This window comes from Hemiscyllium ocellatum, chromosome 11, assembly GCF_020745735.1.
Source record: "Hemiscyllium ocellatum isolate sHemOce1 chromosome 11, sHemOce1.pat.X.cur, whole genome shotgun sequence".
In the NCBI taxonomy this organism is placed as follows: Eukaryota; Metazoa; Chordata; class Chondrichthyes; order Orectolobiformes; family Hemiscylliidae; genus Hemiscyllium; species Hemiscyllium ocellatum.
Window position 1 is genome coordinate 36,565,209 of NC_083411.1, and position 19,024 is coordinate 36,584,232.

The window sequence follows — 19,024 nt, forward strand, 5'->3', positions numbered from 1 at the left end:
AAAATGGTAAGCATTGTATGAAGTTAACTGGGCATAAGATGTCTTCCTGATACTTGTTGGCATAAATCTGTGTTGTGACAGTGAGTCAGTGGCTGAGAATTCCTCCACCCTACAGGTTTTCTGTTATGCTTCCAGGCAGTAATGCCAGTGGAATATGAACAGTCCCAAGGAACTATGGATAGTCAAATAATTTTTATTGTGCTTGATTTCTCAAGCAATATTCCTGTACTGGAAATGGCAGCACTCAATCCACATCATGAATGGTACATTGATAGTGATGACATGAATGACTGGTTATGATGTGCATTATGTTACTATGCCTAACGGCATAGTTCATTAGTTTTAGAGGTATAATTATTTTCATTTTTTAAGTGTAGTTTTAAATATCATTTCCCATATGGGGAAAATCTGGTAAACACCTAGAGTTTGGCAAACCACGTAGATTTAAGATTATTATAATTCAAAAGGTAACATGAGTTTACTAGATAAAGAACAAAGAAGAACAAAGAACAATGCAGCACAGGAACAGGCCCTTTGGTCCACCAAGCCTGTGCTGACACATTTTACCCTTCCATACTAACACTGTTGTCACTTACAGGATACAATTCCATCTATTCCTTTCCTATTCATGTATTCATTTTTGAATGCTGCTCTTCTGTCTGCTTCCACCACCTCCTTCTCCAAACACTCACTATCCTTTGTGTGAAAAACATGCCTCGCACATCTCTTTAAATATTTCCCCCTGCACCTTGAACCTGTGCCCATTAATCATTGACCCCTCCACACTGGGAAAAAGCCACATACTTCCCACTCTATCCATGCCATTCACAATGTTATGAATTTCTGTCAGGGCACCCATCAACCTCCAGTGTTCCAGTGAAAACAAGTTCAGTCTATCCAACCTTTCTTCATAGCTAAAATCCCCTACAACAGACAACATCCTGATAAACCTTTTCTGTACCCTCTCCAAGCATCCACATGTTTCTGGCAGTGTGGTGACCAGAACTATACGTAGTATTCCTACTGTAGCCTAACTAAAGTTCTATAAAATTGCAATGAACATACCTTACCTATCCTTATACTCAAAGCCCCTTCCAATGACAGGACGCATGCTATAGGCCTTGTTTAACTATCTTATCTACTTACACTGTCACCTTCAGTGGTTTGTGGGCCTGTACACCCAAATTCCACTGCAAATCAATATTCTTAAGGGTCCTGCCAATCACAGTATAATTTCCACTGATACTTGATCTTCCAAAATGCATCATTTCACATTTGTCTGGATTAAACTCTGTCTTCCATATTCTGCCCATGCCTCCAACTGATTTATATCTTACTGTATCCTCTGACAATACTCCTCGTAATCCACAACCCCAGCAATCTTTGTATTGTTCTCAAACTTACTAAGGAGACCAGCTACAGTTTCCTCCAAATCCGTTATGTAGACAAAGGCAAATTAAAAGGTAAGAGTCATAAAATGGCAGATGGTCATACTTTGCTAAATAATTTAGGTTATTCACGTGATTTCCCAGAAATGAGGAAAGGTTCAGAATGAAAAAGTAGTTAATTTCATTTGTACTTGGGAACAGCTGTATATTTCTGTTGCGGCACAGATGGATCTGGCTGAGTGAGACTTTTTGCTGTCTAAGCTGATGTTTTAAATGAAGGGCATAGCCAACAGACAAACTAGATGAGAAAAGCAGCAAATACACTTTAAATCTAATATAAATTGAAGTTTCTTTGAAGTCAAGAGATAAGGTGGACCTACTCCTGACTTATTGCTCATGACACAGCCTCCTAATGGGAGCTGATAACTGGATAAGGTAAAGTTGAAAATTTTATAGAGGTTATATAGAGGTTTATACAGACATGAGAGGGATGGCTAGGATGAATAGCCAAAGTCTTTTTCCCAGGGTAGGGGAGTCAAAAACTAGATTTAAAGTGAGAGGGGAAAGATTGAAAAAGGACCTGAGGGGCAACTTTTTCACACAGATGTCGGTGTGTTTATGGAATGAGCTGTCAGAGGAAGTGGTGGAGGCTGGTACAATTACAACATTTAAAAGGCATCTGGATGGGTATATGAATAGTGGCAGCACAGTGGCTCAGTAGTTAGCACTGCTACCTCAAACCCAGAAAGAGTGCACACTGAGGTGAAAGTCTCAGCTAATAAAATATCCAGGAGAGAGTTGCTAATGCATCTCATGTGACATCTGTCGCTTCTTCTGCAGAAGTGAAGGAGGAGCTGATGGGTTGAGGAGTTGCCTGTTTTGGATGCCACTGGCAGTTGCCTAGGTGAAGAAAGGGCATGAGTTATTCAATGGGGTTAGAAGCTTGAACATGTTAAGAATAAGTGAATACTGATAATAATGGGAGAGCAGCATAGTATAATAAAGCTTATTGGGTTGTCTCAAGGTGGGGCTTGATCTCCCCTTCTGAAGAGTCTCTGTTCTCTCCAGCCATCTCAATAATTTTGACCTAATTTTAGGCTGAAGAGCTGAATATTGGCCACCCACGATCCATCTTGGCCTCTCTGCCCAGTTATGAGACATCTTCTCCTGAAATGAGTCAAAAGGAGGGTTTGAGTAAATGGAAGTAGAAGAGTGGTTAATAGTGGTGAGCAAGCAGCAGAGGTGATGAGGTGTTGGATGTGCGGAGGGCATGAAGAGTAAGTAAAAGGTAAGACTGGTGACTGGAGATGCTGAGCATAATGTTGAGAATTGTACAGCATTAACCTTGTTGCTCTTGCTGTGCAATGGTAGTTAAAGTGAGTTTGAGAAAGCAGAGACAAAGTGGTGTCACTTATTTTTGCCAACCATTCTTCTGGCATTGCTGGGCATTTCCTTTGGTGTGTGAAATGGCATTGATTCAGGCTGCCATCTGGGTCCAGGCTGGCTGTGTCTGGTGCCATGGTCTCCTTTAAGTGTTCACATGGAAGAAGATGACCCTTCCCTCCGGCACCTCATCTTCCGGCACCTCATCTTCCGGCACCTCCAGTGAAGTGCTGTGAAGTGGGATGCCTGCTTGCCTTTCTGTAACATCTTGTTGACAAAAATGAAAAAGAAGACCAGTTTTAGGCTTACATTGAAGGGGTTTGAGTCTGGGCTTTGCTATGATGTCAATGGCACAGGTGGTGAGCATTTGTGTCTTTGCTACTGCATGACTAATGAGAAGGGCATCACAGAGCCCAGATGTAGAATTAATGGGGTGAGCAGCAGAAGATTGATTTTAAAAAGTCCTCACAGGTTATGGCATCAAACTCTCTGAAAATAACACAGCCAAAAAAATGGGGAAACACAGCCCATAAACTTATTGGGACTGGCAAAGTTGTCAAGATATTGTCCAAAAAAAGCATCAATATAAAAAGTAAATAGCACTAAGTTTAGGGTTCCTGCTGACATAGGAGCATTGTGGGATTTGTGCTGCAAAACTAGTTTCCAGTATGGGGTGTTTATTGATGAATAGCTCAAACTGTTTATTGAATAAAATTGTTTGTTAACATAAAAGACCGATCATTTGAGTGAAATATTTATTTTTATAAAACCTTGAGCACTTAGGTAAAATGTTTGTTTTCAGAAATGATGTGTTAAAGCATTTCAACGCTTTTGTATCAATACTGAGTGTGTTTTTTGCAACATTGACATTATCAGAAGACCTTTTTATCAAATCAGGGTGCTGTCCAAAAGTGAGTGTGGGGAATGTGATTCAGCACTGAGTAGACAATAAAGGGCCATTGGAAATTTTAGGAGCATACAGGGTATGAGGGACCATAGGAGATGGCTAGATTTGGATGAGGGCATCAGGGGCCATGGGAGATGAGCATAGGGTAGCATAAGGATATGAATGCCATCCTAAATAGGTACAGCAGCATAGGTTGGGATTGATGAGCACCATGAACAAGGGTAATGAGGGACGGAGTGCAGGAAGGTTATTTTATATTTTAATGTTTCTACTTAAATAACCAATTTCCAATCCAGCCCCTGCCCTTGAACCAAAAATCATAAATGCAGTTGGCAATTTCTTTTTAAAAAAGGAATTGCTGGAGAAACTCAGCAAGTCTGGCTGCACCTGCATGGAGAGAAAGTAGAGCTAATGTTCTGAATCAGTGGCACTTCATCAGAATGTCTTCAGACCCTTCAGTTTTGATTAAGGGTCATTCCTGATGAAGGGCTTATGCTCGAAACGTCGAATTCTCTATTCCTGAGATGCTGCCTGGCCTGCTGTGCTTTGACCAGCAACACATTTGCACCTGAAACATTAATTCTGCATTCTCTTTCCATAGACGCTTCCAGACCTGCTGAGTTTCTCCAGTAATTTCTATTTTTGTTTCAGATTTCCAGCATCTACAGTTCCTTGTTTTATGTTGGTGATTTTTAAAGATGGGTTCACGGAGCTGAGTCTTTTCCTGATTCTCCATACCTACCCAGGAAAGAAGTTTGAGGCTCCAGTCTAGATACAGACCTATACGTCAATGTGCAGGTAGCAATATTGGCTTAAAGCACAAGAGAAAGAAAAAAATCACAAAAGTCATTTCTCGCCAAAATTATTATTCCGGCAACCACGGGCAGTTATTTATTGTTCAGCCAAGTTCTAAGACGAAAATGAGCTGAACTATTTCAACATACATTCCAATGAAATAAGCATGAATAAACTTATTGCTACACTTAAAATAAGTAGCAAGGAAAATCTTGGAGCCACAGCTAACTCTAGAGAGTGATAAGTGGATAGATTAATTGACAGAGAGTCATGTGGGAGTCTTAAGCTTCTCCCATGCCTTGATACGGTAAAGGGAAAAAAAAATCTATTCAGACAGTAGGAAAGCTGTAAATTTAAATTAGAAGTCTGTGTTAACAGTAAGTAATTATGAGTGACGTCTATATCCAGTAGATCTTTATTTAACTTATTTGCAAAATAAAATACCTTAGTTAAAACTCTGGGGAGATTTCTCCCCTTGGAACACATTTGGAATGGAATATTCCAGTTCCTTTTAGAACTATGCAGTAGTGTGAGGTTGGGGAGGAAGTCCAACAGCTCACAGGAACTCAGTTATTTATTATTTAGCTTTCTGTTCTCAGGGACCTGAGTGAACTGTAGAAACAGAGCACAGTACATAATCTCCCATTGAACATGAAGGAAACTACTAAATGTCTCTGAAAGCCCAAGGGTCGCAGTTCACTAAAACTGAAAGGTGAGAAGAGATTACATGCCTGTTACCAAGACGACGCTTTCAGTCTGCAGAGATTTGAGGAAGTAAAATGGAGGCAGGAATGATTTAACTCGGTTTTTGTGAGAGAAAGCACTTACTTCATGGAGTTAAAGAACAAACATGTATTTTCAACTGTACTCTCCAGGCCTATTGTACCAGAGTTAAATTGCTTTGTTAAGCTGTATATTTAACAGTTCTCTGTTCTCTTGTGAACAGTTGGATTAATCCGACACACTCATGCTCCTGTGGAGATTGAGTGAGTGAAATAGTGCTGCAATTTTTCCTGCCATTTTACCCTGATTCTTATATGTATAGCATCTAGCTGACAGTGATGACTTATTAAATGACTCCAACTGATTTTCATGTTAGTTTTTAAGGATAATTTTCCCAATTTCAATTTTTATCATTTGATTGTGATGGTTATCAAGCTAAACCTGATCTCACCTGACATACACACACCTCCATTCAGAATGTTACATTGAGATCAAGAGCAGATACTCAAGGCAATGTTTTTATTTGCTACTATAGGTGTGTTTATATCCTATAGTAGCAAATAAATGCATATAATGGCTAGAAGTCTTCACCACTTTCTGCATTTTGCTGATTTGTAAATGATTACAGTTAAAATCTAAATGCCAACTGCATGCACAGGTTACATGTTTTTCATTGCTGAATTCTGAAACTTGAGTTGGATATAAAAGAACCTTTTGCTTAAACAGAGAGGCCCTGCATTATGGCCAAGATTTTTCTGCCTAAGTCCACTGTCCTTAAGATCAGACTCGAAGGTACAAAAGTGGCATGAATGCTCTCTCAGATTTAAATCTCACATAAATAATTCACATCATACTTTTCTCATGTTAGTTATAAGTTCATGATTGTTATTCGTTGAGGTTAGCTGAACTCGAGAGTTAAATGTATTGGCACACGCTGATGGTCACAGAAAATTAAGGATTATTTTATTCTGAAAGCAATAGGCATGAGTCTTTTTGTTCACTCTTTATTGAATGTTCATGTGGCTACCTCCTATTATACTTCTCACTCTGCGGGTCATGCTGGAATTGCAGACTCTGCTGGCCCTCCTTCTCTGCATTGTAAAGGACACCCAGACTGATTTTTGTTCCAAAAGTGCGCTATGCATCAGATTCAGTATGGAGGCTTTCTCCCAATGAACTCCAATGAATATTCTCACACCCTCTTTTAAACTGTTCACCTCATGATGAACCATGCCACTCCCCACCCACCACTCTGTTCTCATTTTCATGTAGCAGCCCAAGTACTTGTCACAGCCAAGACCTTCTGGTTTCCTGCTTTCAGCATGTATTTAAATCCCAGCTGTGCACCAGTTCAATGCTACAAGCCAGCAATTGCCCTTCACAGTTCCCGTGTGGGAACGATTGCACTCAGATGGCCGACAGAGGCAAGTCGGAATCCTGATTTGCTGATAGGGACCTCCCAGGTCTTGGTGGAGAGGAGAGCTCCAAGGCTCTGATCCCACTCTACACACTTCCACCTTATGCTCACACTTGCCTGTACTAAGCCTCAGGTAAGCTGCCACTCTCCCACTCTCCTCCCTTACACCATAGAACTTAACAAGGAAAACCACTGATGTCAGTCACAGCTGTGTTACCTGTAAACAAATGTGCTCAAAAAGACAAGTGTGATCATTTTTTCATGCATTGCTGACTTTGTCTTGAATGTAAGATTTTTATGCAAAAACGGTTTACACTTCTGAGTAGTCATGGTATGCAAATATGTTACAAGGTCCCACTTGTGGTGCCACACACTGCAAATGTGTCACTGTCTTTATCTCTACATCCCAATCAAGAATAAAATTGAAATTTTGCATCTCCTTACTTCATTCAGTTCATATGCCCTCTTTCCTGCTCCTGCCAATGTATAAAATCCCCTGTACATTATTTTAGTTGTTAGTACAGGTCAGGTCAACTAATGTAGCATAATGGAAATGGAAGGCAATTCATGTTTTTTTACATGGTGAAGTGAACCTATTCTGAACTAAGCTTCTCACTTAGATCCCCCTTTATCCACTGGGTGCTGTACTTATAAGTCGATACTCATGCATATACTCTCGCTAGCATGTAAAACCTCCATAAGTCAATGCATTATCTGCTGAGGTGTTAATTATTTTGAATCATGTATTTTTTTCTTACGAATGATTATAAGGTGGTTGTTGATGACTCCTATGTGGTGAGTTTGTCTCTTAGGAGTGGAATAGACTATTAAAGGAGAAACTAGTAATCAGACTGAAGAACTGTATTGTGGGTTTGGAAACCTGAAGGCAAGATAGACATTTAGTCAAGACACAGACTTGCTAAAGTCTGAAAAGTGATTTTTAAACAATGCTGGAACTCTGATAGAATTGTGGTAACATTGTTTGTATGACCATAAAAAAAGCTTCCTCCATTCCAGAAGTTGAGATTGACAAAGTTGTTAGAGATAATAAGCCAAACAACTGCCTGTGTTGATTCAAATGTAGCCTTGGATTTGAGGCTCAGAGAATATACCTTTGAATAGGACGGTAGTATAACTAAGGTTAATTAAACAGGCCAAAAGTATATAATATGTTATAACAAGAAAATCATACAAAAAAAGGACTTTGAAAATGACTCATTGTTAGAGCGGGTAGAACAATCTGGTGAGTTGTTCGAAAGATGTGTTGGGAGATCTTCAATGGATTTATCTTCTGAGAGAGACCATAGCTATAAGCGGTATCATTGTATGTGCTGTTGCTTAGAGTTTAATAAAACTGTATCACATTTAGTCGAACAATATTCAGGTTCTGTGTGATTGATGTCCTGGCCAGTACCTTTAGACCAAATAAGCAGTCCTTATATACTTCAGTTTTGTTGGTTTGTTGAAGTGATCATTCTTTGTGGATGGGCTGAGGTGGGGAATGTTAGCAGATGGTTTAACCGCAGGAAGTGACAGCTGAATCTGATCCTGTCCTTCTTTGACAATGCATTTTCCAACAGGAATCACTGGGGAAGGTAGACTCAGACTGATTTTTTCCCTTTTTCTTATTAGGCTAGGGAATGGAGAGAAACGTTCCTAACGTTCCATCTGAGATCAGCATATGTTACTGATTGTGCCTGTCTGTCTATTTTCTAATCAACCTGTTGAGTAATGTTATTACTGACCTCGGGAGCAGATGGAAAGTGAAGCCAAGCTTCTAAGCACGACAAATGCAACACAAGAGCTCTCTTGACCTGTTTGTATTTCTTTATTCGCCCATTTTTCTAATCAACCTGTTCAGTAATGTTGTTACACACCTTTGGAGAATGTGGGACTTGAACCTGGGTGTCTCAGTCCAGGGGTAAGGATGTTACTATTGTGCCACAAGGGCCCTTCTTAGACCCACATGCAATTGTATGCATTAGTGCTTACAGCTGCAGGAGATTTTGCTTCTAACAAGCAGACTGTTAGGGAAGCTGCATTATGATCACTTTTATATATCATTTTTATTTGTTTTGTTTCAGTTGCTTCTCTCATTACCCATGGCAAATGTAATAGAAACCAGTGAAGGCCAGTTTGTGATCAGCTATCCTGAAGATGATTCCTGTGTACCTTGTCACAGCTGCAGTAGCAATATGGTGAAATATACTGATGAATCCTTTACATCCTGTACTGATGAAAATGAGAGTGGTCAATCCTACAGTCAGTCGTTTGAGTCTTATCATCCCTTTGATGAGGAATTTGAATCAAAAACAGAATCAGAAGCCACCACAATCGAATCTGAAATGGAATCTCTTTCACCTCCAAATATCAAACAAGGTGAGATAGAATAATGGATTGTTTCTTAAAATATGTTTCTGGGCTAGCTCATTTGGTATCTTGATGTTTTTTCTCGTTGATTTTATCCCCATTTCTTGACCAGCAAGTCATGCAGAGACTGGGTTAAAAAACAGGTAAGGGCAGGAGTCAGCCTTTCAACTCTGAGCCTGCCCCACCATTCCCTGAGATCATGACTGACCAGTAAGTTAATAGTTTTCTAGTGTTTGTCCCATGTCTCTTCAAACTTTTACTTAATAAAAATCTCCGTTTTATATTTATCTATTTATATTAAATCATATTTATAAAAAATTATATTTATACTAATTTAATCAAATGTTTGTAGAAAATATTTCCAATTTTCTACCTCCTTTGTATAAAGAAATATTATCTAATTTCACTTCTGAAAGATCTGGCTCCAGTTTTTAGTGTTATGAACAATGTTGAAGGAATGCACTGTCACTCCCTACTCCCACAACACACTAGTCACAACATAAATTGAAATGCTTTACCATTTACTGATCTGACCAGTTTTTTATTTTATCTATCTCAAGAAATCCATCAACCAGATTTCTTTAATAAACAACAAAATTGATGTTTTTACAAACTGAGTTATTCACTAAAAACGCAAAATAGATTAACACAGTATCAAATAGAAAAGTTTGAATACTTCCTGGTGATTCAATGAAGAGTCAGCAGACCCGAAACATCGACTCTGCTTTCAGCCCATACATGCCGCCTGACTTGCTCAATTCCTCCAGCAATTTCTGGTTTCATTTCAGACCTCCAGCATCCACAGTTATTTGTTTTATCTTTATTGTACAAATATTTACCCTTCTAATTAACTCCTGCCCCAACACATATGCATTAATTAAAGTAAAAAATGAGAAGTTTTTTCTGCAGAGATCAATTTTGAAGAAAAAGAAGACCTGAAATGTTCAAATTGGCTTTCAGTCATGTCCTGGCATTACTAAACACAAGCAGTTGGTATTGGGACCTTTACAGATGAGTTTGCTCAGCGATCACCAAGTATAACTGTTTTGCAGGCTCTTCAGTAGAGCTACGAGATCAGCACCATGTCATTGACAACTATGCGTCTTTATATTCCATCATTTATGTCATTAATAAATACAGTGAATGGTTGCTGCTCCAACACAGATAATTTGGGTTATAGCTAGTCACAGCCTGTCCATTACATTATCTACCCATGACCTTGATTTTGTCTCTTCTATCTCTTAGCCAATTTTCTAAGGAGGTTACTGGTTTGTCTTCAGTTCTTTGAGCACAGTGTCATATCAGACACTTTAAAAAAAAACTAGTCCTCCTGGTTCTATTACAGAATCAGACAAGCAAATTGACCACTACCAATGTTTCAGCCAGTCCACCATCAACAAGGCACATGTCAAGAGTATAATAGAATACTCCCCACTTGCCTGTTTGAGTGCAGCTTCCATAACACTTAAGAAACTTGATACTGCCCAAGCCAAAGAAGCCTGCTTGATTGACACTGTGTCCACGGAACATTCACTCCCTTCATCACTGACACACAGTGATAACAGTAAACATCAGCAGATGGAGATAGTGAGGACTGCAGATGCTGGGAAGTCAGAGTTGATAAAACGTGGAGCTGGAAAAAGCACAGCAGGTCAAGTAGCATCAGAGGAGCAGGAGAGTCGACTTTTCAGGTCAGGATCTTTTATCAGGACACCTGCTGTGCTTTTTCCAGCTCCCTATAACATCAGAAGATGCAGGGCAGAAATTCACCTCGACCTCCTTGACAGAACTTCTCAATCCCATGACTGCTCAAAGAACAAGGGCACTGTGGCACATGATGGCATCATCTGAAACTTTCTTTCCAAGCCACTCATTATCTTGATGTGGAAATCCTCTTCTTTACTGTTGCTCAGTCAAAATCCTGGAACTCCTTCCCTAAAAATTGTGGATGTATCTAAACCAAACGGACTCTTGAAGTTCAGGAAGGTATCTTGTAAAAAACCTTCTCAAGGTCAATTTAACTCAGTCACCAAAGCTTATATCCCCGATTGAACAAAATAGATTGGTATCAGGTCATTACATTTGCCACAGACGTGTGACTTGGGTTTTTGAAACACATGTGGCTCAATGCCAGCTGCATTCAATGCAACCCAATTTTACTGAGGCAGAGTCAAACAAATGTCAAGCCACTAACTTGAATATGCAAACAGCCTAAGGCCTTTATGAGCATGAACCCTAAGGTCAATTGTTTTGTCAGCTTTGGTATGGTGAAAGTGTACTTGGCAATTATTAATGGACATGAACTTACTGCACAGCATATTGAACGATTAGCAGGCCTTTAAGTGCCTGAAAAACAGATGTTATATGGGCAATTTCGAGGTCCAAGTCTTTAATTTAAGTACTAATGTATCTTACTCTAGTGAGTATAACTGTCTTAAAACATAGCAAAGGGGCATTTCTTTGTCTGAGTTTTCTATACTAAATTATACAGAATGATATCCGAATATTTACATGCTAATATGTTCCAGGTGTCCTTCACCATGTCTTCGCTCATGAACCTTTTTGAGTTCAGGCTTTTAGACATCTAATAAAACCTGTTATTCACTGTCACCTTCAGAAAGTGTCTATTTTACCATCAAATTATCAATCACTACTACAGCCATGTGACCTTACCTTGAACTCCTTCCACACATACTGTGACAAAATTTAACCATTTGAGCAACCTTTGGAATACCTTCATATAATACCCATAAAGCTGAAGGTGGAATCGTATAGGAGCCTGAATGGCATGGGCTACCGTGAGATTTGTAACAGAATTGTGTAAGAAATTTGGCTTGGCCTATCTTGACACAAGGAGCAACTCACAGCACCTCTCGCGCATCTGCCAAGTGGAAAAGTGAGTTTCTAACTATATTGTAGACACCCCTCCTCCTCTGCATGACATCCTCAACCAGAGCCTCATGACACCTTATGGCATCAGAGACTCGTGATATCGTCTTTCTCCTCTCTGAAATTTGTAGACTATATGTCCATCACCGAGCATGGCAGCTTTAGAAAACCAGTGCTCAGCTGGGTGCACATTGGCCTTTTAAAACAGGCACGAGTGATGCTGGTCTTTCAGTGGATATCCGCTAAGTGGTAAGTTGTTCCAGGAATGGCAATGTCAATAGATTCAGATCAGAGGGATAACGCAAGATGGTGTAGGTGGTTAGTGAGGCAAATGTAGTAAGATATGGTACAAATTCTTCCTAGGCTTTACGGTAGATAACCCTCCATGGATGAAAAATTTTAGAATGAGCTAAGGTTGAAAAAGCTGAGGTTGTTCTTTTCAGAGCAAATGAGGTTGAGAAAAGTTTGATAGAGGTGTTCAAAATGAGTGCACATTTAGGTAAGATGGGTAAAAATGCTGAAGCAACAAGAATTAGGGAACAGAGAGTGTAGGCTCTGGCAAAATGTGTAAGGGAATGTTAGGAAGAACTTTGTTTGCACAACCAGGGATGATGTCCTGGAATTCATTATTTTTGAACGGCTTTGGAGTGGTGATGGTAACTGACTTCAAATTGGATTGGTGGTTGTGGGAAATACATTTGTATTGCTATGGGGATGGAGTCAGAAAATGGTTGCTGCACAGAGAGCAGGAACAGACACAAAGGGTTAAATCACCTCCTGTGCTGTGAAGACTATGACAATGAAAAACCAACGGTACATTTCAATTGCACATTACAATGTAATTATTAAGCTACTGTTAATCAGATGGACAATAAACTTGTATTGACAATCCTAGTAATGCTCTGGAGAATAATTACATGTGATGTAGAGTAATGTTTTATCTAGTTTTCTTTTGCTGCGGAACTTTTTTTATTTTGCAATTAGCAAATTAAACCTGATTTATTTATGATGGTTCGCGTGTTGTGATAATTTTGCACAATTAAACAGAGAGCCAACAGAATTTGGGAGGTTGGGAAGTGCACTGTTTCGATTGTCATGAATCCATTGGTCCAGCATAAATTTAACTGTTTTACTCAGTTACCAATATGACCAGGTATAAACTCTTGCCTAGAAATTTTCGATCACAGCCAGGAACTCTATTTCTGACCCTGAAGCAGAAAAAGAAAGTAAACATGTAGATTACTTCTACTCTGGAAATTCCTGTACATTGAACATAGAACATAGAAAAGTACAGCACAGAACAGGCTCTTTGGCCCATGATGTTGTGCCGAGATTTAATCTGAATGTAAAATATAGTATGGTGCAGGAGCCTCATTACTAAACATGAGAAATCTGTCTAGGAATCCTCACAGCCAGCATGGAAGAGGATCATTATTGAAGCCGTATCCCTTTCTGCAACAGTACGTGTGCATTGATCTTTGGTAGACTCATAAAGTCATAGAGTCATATAACACAGAAGAGACCCTGTCTACACTAATCCCACTTTCCAACACTTGGGCTATAGCCTTGAATGTTATGAAGTTTCAAGTGCTCAACCAAGTTTTTTTTAAAGGTTGTGAGATTTTTTTGTCTCTACCAACCCACCATCTGGGTGAAAAAGAGTTTTCCTTAAATCCCCTCTGAACCTCTTGCCTTTCATATTTAAAATTATGCCTCCTCATTACTAATCCTTTGACTAAGGGGTACAGCTGCTTTCTATCCACCTTATCCAGGCCGATCATAATCTTATACACATAATAGGTCCCCTCCTAACATTTGCTACCTATCCTGTCTCTCTCATAGTTAAAATGCTCCATGCAAGCAACATCCTGGTGAATCTCCTGTGCACCCACTCCAGTGCAATCACATCTTTCCTGTAATGTTGCAACCAGAACTGCACACAGTACTCAAGCCGAGGCTTAACCATTGTTCTGTACAGCGGCTCAGCCAGTGACTTTGACAGTTCCTGCGAAAGAGCAAGTTTGTAAAGTAGGAGTGGGTGTAGGGTGTCAGGTGTGTGAGGGGTTAGGGTGCCAAGTTAATGAGTGGGGTAGGGTTCTAATTGGGAAAAGGGGTAGGTTGGTAGATAAGTGGCTGAATGTTGGGGTAGATTGAGTGGTCAGGTTGAGGGAACAGTGTTGGGCCTGGCAAAAGGTGCGACACCTTTAGGTCAGCGGTGTGTGGTGTGAAATCTGGTGGGGTGGCCTTGCTGGTGGCAGAAGGTGTCAGCTCTGGCTGTTCCCAGTTACTCACTGGGGAGCTGTGTGCGATCTCTCAATCCTGTACTCACACATGTATCAAGGCAGTTACAAAAGCAATTTGAGTCCAGTCATCCACTTTATCTCTGTCCTCCATGATGAAGTCAGTGCTGCAGTCTAGGAAGTAGGCTTTGGCAACATAGCTGGCTTTTCTCCCCCAGTGCAATATTTACATTATAGACTGTGCACATGCTGTGCTGAGAGCACTGTATCACAATGTCCTGACTTTATCAATAGAAAAGGCTTCCAATCCATCAATGTACAAGTGTCCCATGATCATCAATACCAAAACCTGTACTCGTTGCCTAGGAGCTGTATGATGCCTATGTCCTTGCGAGTTGAGGACTGTCAAGGGGTGGTGTAATACAAGGATGGTTATGGGGATGAGGACCACCTTCTGTGACCAGATCTTATGAGCTGATTGTAAATAGCACAATCCTGAAGCAAACAATAGGCCTCTTCAAGATGAAGTTCTGATGCCTGTATCATTCTATCATTCTGTGTGTGTATATGAACCACATAATCCCTGCTTGCTATGCCCAGCACAACTGGAGCAGGCAAAGAGGGCATGTGAAAATCTGGGAGGACAATAGCAAGGAGGAAGAATATGTTGAGTAGCTCCATCATGTTGGGCATGATGGAACATGCTGTATTGGGTGCAGATTTAATTGTCACCTGCTTCCAATAGATATGCCTTGTTGAAGTGTTCATTCATTGACTGTCTATTTGTTGTGTTTGAAACGCAAGCAGCACCTCTTTATACTCAGATGCAAGTGCAGGTTTTTTAAAAATGAAAATAAAAATTGCTGAAGAAACTCTAGGTCTGGCAGCATTGGTGAAGAGAGAGCAGAGTCAACATATTCAGTCTGGTGACCTTTCTTCAGAGCTGAAGACCTGTTCTGAAGAAGGGTCACTGAACTTGTTGTGTTAACTTTGCCTTCTTGTTATGTTAACTTTGCCTAGATGTTGCCAGACCTGCTGAATTTCTCCAGCAATTTCTTGATTTTGTTTGAGTCCCAGCATCTGTAATTCTTTGCTTTATTGCAGTCTTTTTTGGTTTGTTTTTTTTCCTAATTTTTTATTAAACAACAGCAACAGTTAACATATTCAACTGTTTGAAGGTTTTCCAACATATGATAGTCTCCCATTGTACAATGCTAGCATGTTATTATACACTGGGTGTCAAAGAGTGTGTAGCAATCCTTCAGACAGGGCTCTAATGTGGTATGGCACTGAGGGCAGGTTGCTTGTCTAGCTTATCCATGTAGCTGTGGTTACAATGACAGTTGATCAGTCAGGTGATGATGTAAAGTAGCAATACACTGATGAATGTGAGATTATTATTCCATGGAAGTGTCTTGTAATTGCCCTCAGAAGCTTTTGTTTGTTGTTTCCCTCCTGCATGTGTGCTGTGAAGAGCTGTTAGTGACTGGCAGTGAATGACTCTGGCAGTGGGGATCCCTGAAGGTCCCAGCAGTGGTGAGTATGCCTGTGGCGCTGGTGAATATTAGTGTGAGAGCTGCAACATAGAGGTCTGGTGCTTACCAATACTGAGGTGAAATTACATGAGATAACATGCTAGAGTTCATGGAGAAAAACTCTCCATGAAGCTCCCTGAAATTATACACTTAGCGGAATTTTGGTAAAGTTCAGCCTGAAATCACTGAGGAGTTAGTGTATACATTAAATCCTCCAAGTTTTCCTGCATAACCATTAAGCTTACATGAGTCAGAACCATTTAACTTTTCTGACTTTAAGGGACATTTTCAGAGGGTCCTGGATGTAATTCTGAAGAAGAGTCATACTGGACTCAGATTCTGCCTGAACTCCTGAGTTTCTCCAGCACTTTCTGTTTTAAGCACTACTTCTTAGTGATTATTTGATGTACTCTTTCATGATACTGCATCCAGTGTCAGCTATGGACTGATTAATTCTTTGTTAGAGAGTCAAACAGCATAGAAACAGGTCCTTTGGCCCACCATGTCTGCCAACCAACAGACAGCAAAGTACCCAAATCCCATTTACCTGCACTTGGTCCATAGCCTGCTATGCCCTTGCTCATCCAGATGCTTTTTCAATGTTGCGAGGGTACCTGCCTCCACCAGTTTTTCAGGCAGCCCAGTCCATATTTTGAGAAATCTCCACTAAACCACTTACTCCTCACCTTAAACTTCTGCCGTCTGGTCTTAGACATGTTTGTCATTGGAAATAATTCTGATGATCTACTGTGTCTGCCCCTCGCATTATTTTATATAACTTAATCAAATTCCCTATTAGCCTCCTCTGCTCTAGTAAACCCAGCCTATTCCCAAACTCTCCTCACAACTGAGACTTTTCATCCCAGGCAATATCCTGATGAATCTCCTGTGCACCCTGTCCAGTGCAATCACGGTCCTTTGATTGTGTGACGTAACCAATGTCTTATAAATTTGTAACAGCAGTACCCTCCTCTTTTTACTATGCCCTGGATAATGAAGGCAAGCATCACACATGCCTTCTTCAACACTCCATCTCCATGTGTTGACCCCTTCAGGGGTCCATAGACTTTTACACCAAGGTTCCTTTGTTCCTCAGTACTCCCTAGGAACCTACCATTCATTGTGGATATCCTTCCCTAAGGAGACTTCCCAAAATGTAATACCTAGCATTTAACAGGATTAAATTCCATCTGCCATTGCCCTGCCTAATTTTTTAGTTGATCAATATCAGACCATAGACTGAGACTATCCACCTCACTATCAACAACATCACCAATGTTCATGTTATTTGCAAATTTACTAATTGTACCTTCACTATTCACATTCAAGTCAATATTAATAGCCATAACTAACATGAACCTGTTCTCGGCTTATTTTATCTGAACGTTTCTGCATATACTTCCATTCCCTTCGCCCTCAGTTTTATCTAACTTCACCTTCGGCATACAGGATCGAGAGCAGTTCATTCAGCTCCTAGAGTGGCTCAGACAAATCATGACTGGTCTGCAACCGGACTTCATGTTCTGCCTTTGCCCCATATCTCTTAATAAGAAAAAGAAATTTATATATCTCAATTTCAAATGTAAAAACTTTTCTAGGATCCAATGCCATTTGCAAAAGTGAATTTCAAGCTTATACTCCCCTTTGCATGAATAAGTGTTTTCTCATTCCACTGATGAAAAGAGAAGCTTTGGCATTCATTTTCAGGATGTGCTCATAATCCTACTCTTCTCAACTACTGAAATAACTTTCCACCCTATTTCTTCATCTTAATATCTTGAAAACTTCAATAAATCTAAGTTCCAGGGAATGTACCTAATTTGTTTACTCTCCCTTCATGATGGAACTCTTGGAATCCATAAATATTTCTGGTAAATGCTGCACTCCTTCCAAGACCAACATATCTTTCCTGAGGAGGATTGCCCAGAACTGCTCACAGTACTTCAACTGTGGATTCAGCAGGGCTGTATATAATTCAATTCTTCCCTTGCATTCTGTCCTATAAAGGCTAGCATGTCTTTAGATAATTTTTTTGGTTCTTTTTTAACCTGTTCATGGCATTTTTATGATCTTTATACTACATTATGACTCTTTTTGGACCTTCATTGTTTCTGGCTTTCCCATTCCCCTCTGCTATCTGTTTTACTTCCAAAGTGGATGCCCTTAAATTGCCCTACACTAAAATCTATTTATCACAATTTTGTCTACTTACTTAAGCTATCAATAACTGTTTGTAATGTTATTCTTTCATCTACATTATTTACCATGTATCTATCCTTGTTTCATTAGGAAATGTGGCTTTTTATCCCATCATCTAACTTGCTAATAAATATGATGAACAGTTGAGGCCATACAATGGATCCTGCTATCCGCATCCTGCCATTTAAAGAACTTGCCCGTTATCCCTGCTCCTTATCTCCTATTTCTTATCCAATTCCCTATTCAGATCAATGATTTTGTCTTCAGTTCCATGAGTTTTACCTTTACAGCATTGTCTTTTATGAGAGATTATATCACCTGTTTGTGGAAGCCCATATAAATAACATCCAAATACATTTCCCTTGCCTAATGCTTTAGTGACCTCTTCAAAATCTTCACTCAGATTCACCAGCAATGGCCTTCCCTTTACAGATTTTGAAAGATATTATTGATTTAATGAAATTAAAACTCTAACCAAATAAGAATGTATTAAATATTTTAAGTACTTTCTATGCCTTTTCTCCTCTTTTTATTCATCTCTTCCAGTTAAACTTAGAGTCATTGAGGGAACTTTATGTTGTTCAGTATGGGTTCAGAAGATGAAAAAGCACAGATAATTGGAACTTTTGAACAATTTTAATTTTATTCTGAATTTTAATTTATTGTGAAAATATTAAAATTAATATTTTCCCCTTTCTGACTTATTCTGATCAGCTGGAAGGTTTCAATTGTTCAGTCACCCTATTCTTAATTGTAGATTTTGACAATTTTCTGACTGTAGATATTAGGCAACTCGTCTATAATTTCCTGGTTTTCTCCTATCACCTTTCTTAAATAGTAGAAGTGTAGAGACAATTTTTCAATCTAAAGGCATGAGAGAATTTTGGAAGACCATAATAAGAGCATCTACAATGTTCTCATCTTCTTCTTTTAAAAATCTGAGATGGAAATCCTGTGTTCCTGTTTTATCACTTTCTAGTGACTCTGTACTCACACTCACATTAATTTCTCTACTATTGTTATCTTGTGTATGCTAATTCAGTTGAGACACTGTCCCTAATTCAGTAATAATTGGCTTTGGCTGTGTATCACATATCTGTTATTCATATTGATCTACAGAAATTGCTCACCCTGACCACCATTTCTTTATTTTCATTGACAACGCAAATGATCAGTTT

At 39.5% G+C, this 19,024-nt stretch overlaps 1 protein-coding gene across 2 annotated transcripts in view; it reads left to right on the forward strand.

Moving 5' to 3' along the window:
* Window positions 1-5,000: 5,000 nt before the first annotated feature.
* The window catches only part of LOC132820169 (uncharacterized protein C8orf48 homolog), a 104,448-nt gene continuing 90,424 nt past the window's right edge, over window positions 5,001-19,024 (forward strand). For both annotated transcript variants that reach the window (XM_060832127.1, XM_060832128.1), the window contains exons 1-2: window positions 5,001-5,185; window positions 8,698-8,992. In XM_060832127.1, coding sequence (XP_060688110.1) covers window positions 8,716-8,992 — 277 coding nt within the window. In that variant the 5' untranslated portion in view covers window positions 5,001-5,185; window positions 8,698-8,715. The remainder of the gene's footprint in view (window positions 5,186-8,697; window positions 8,993-19,024) is intronic.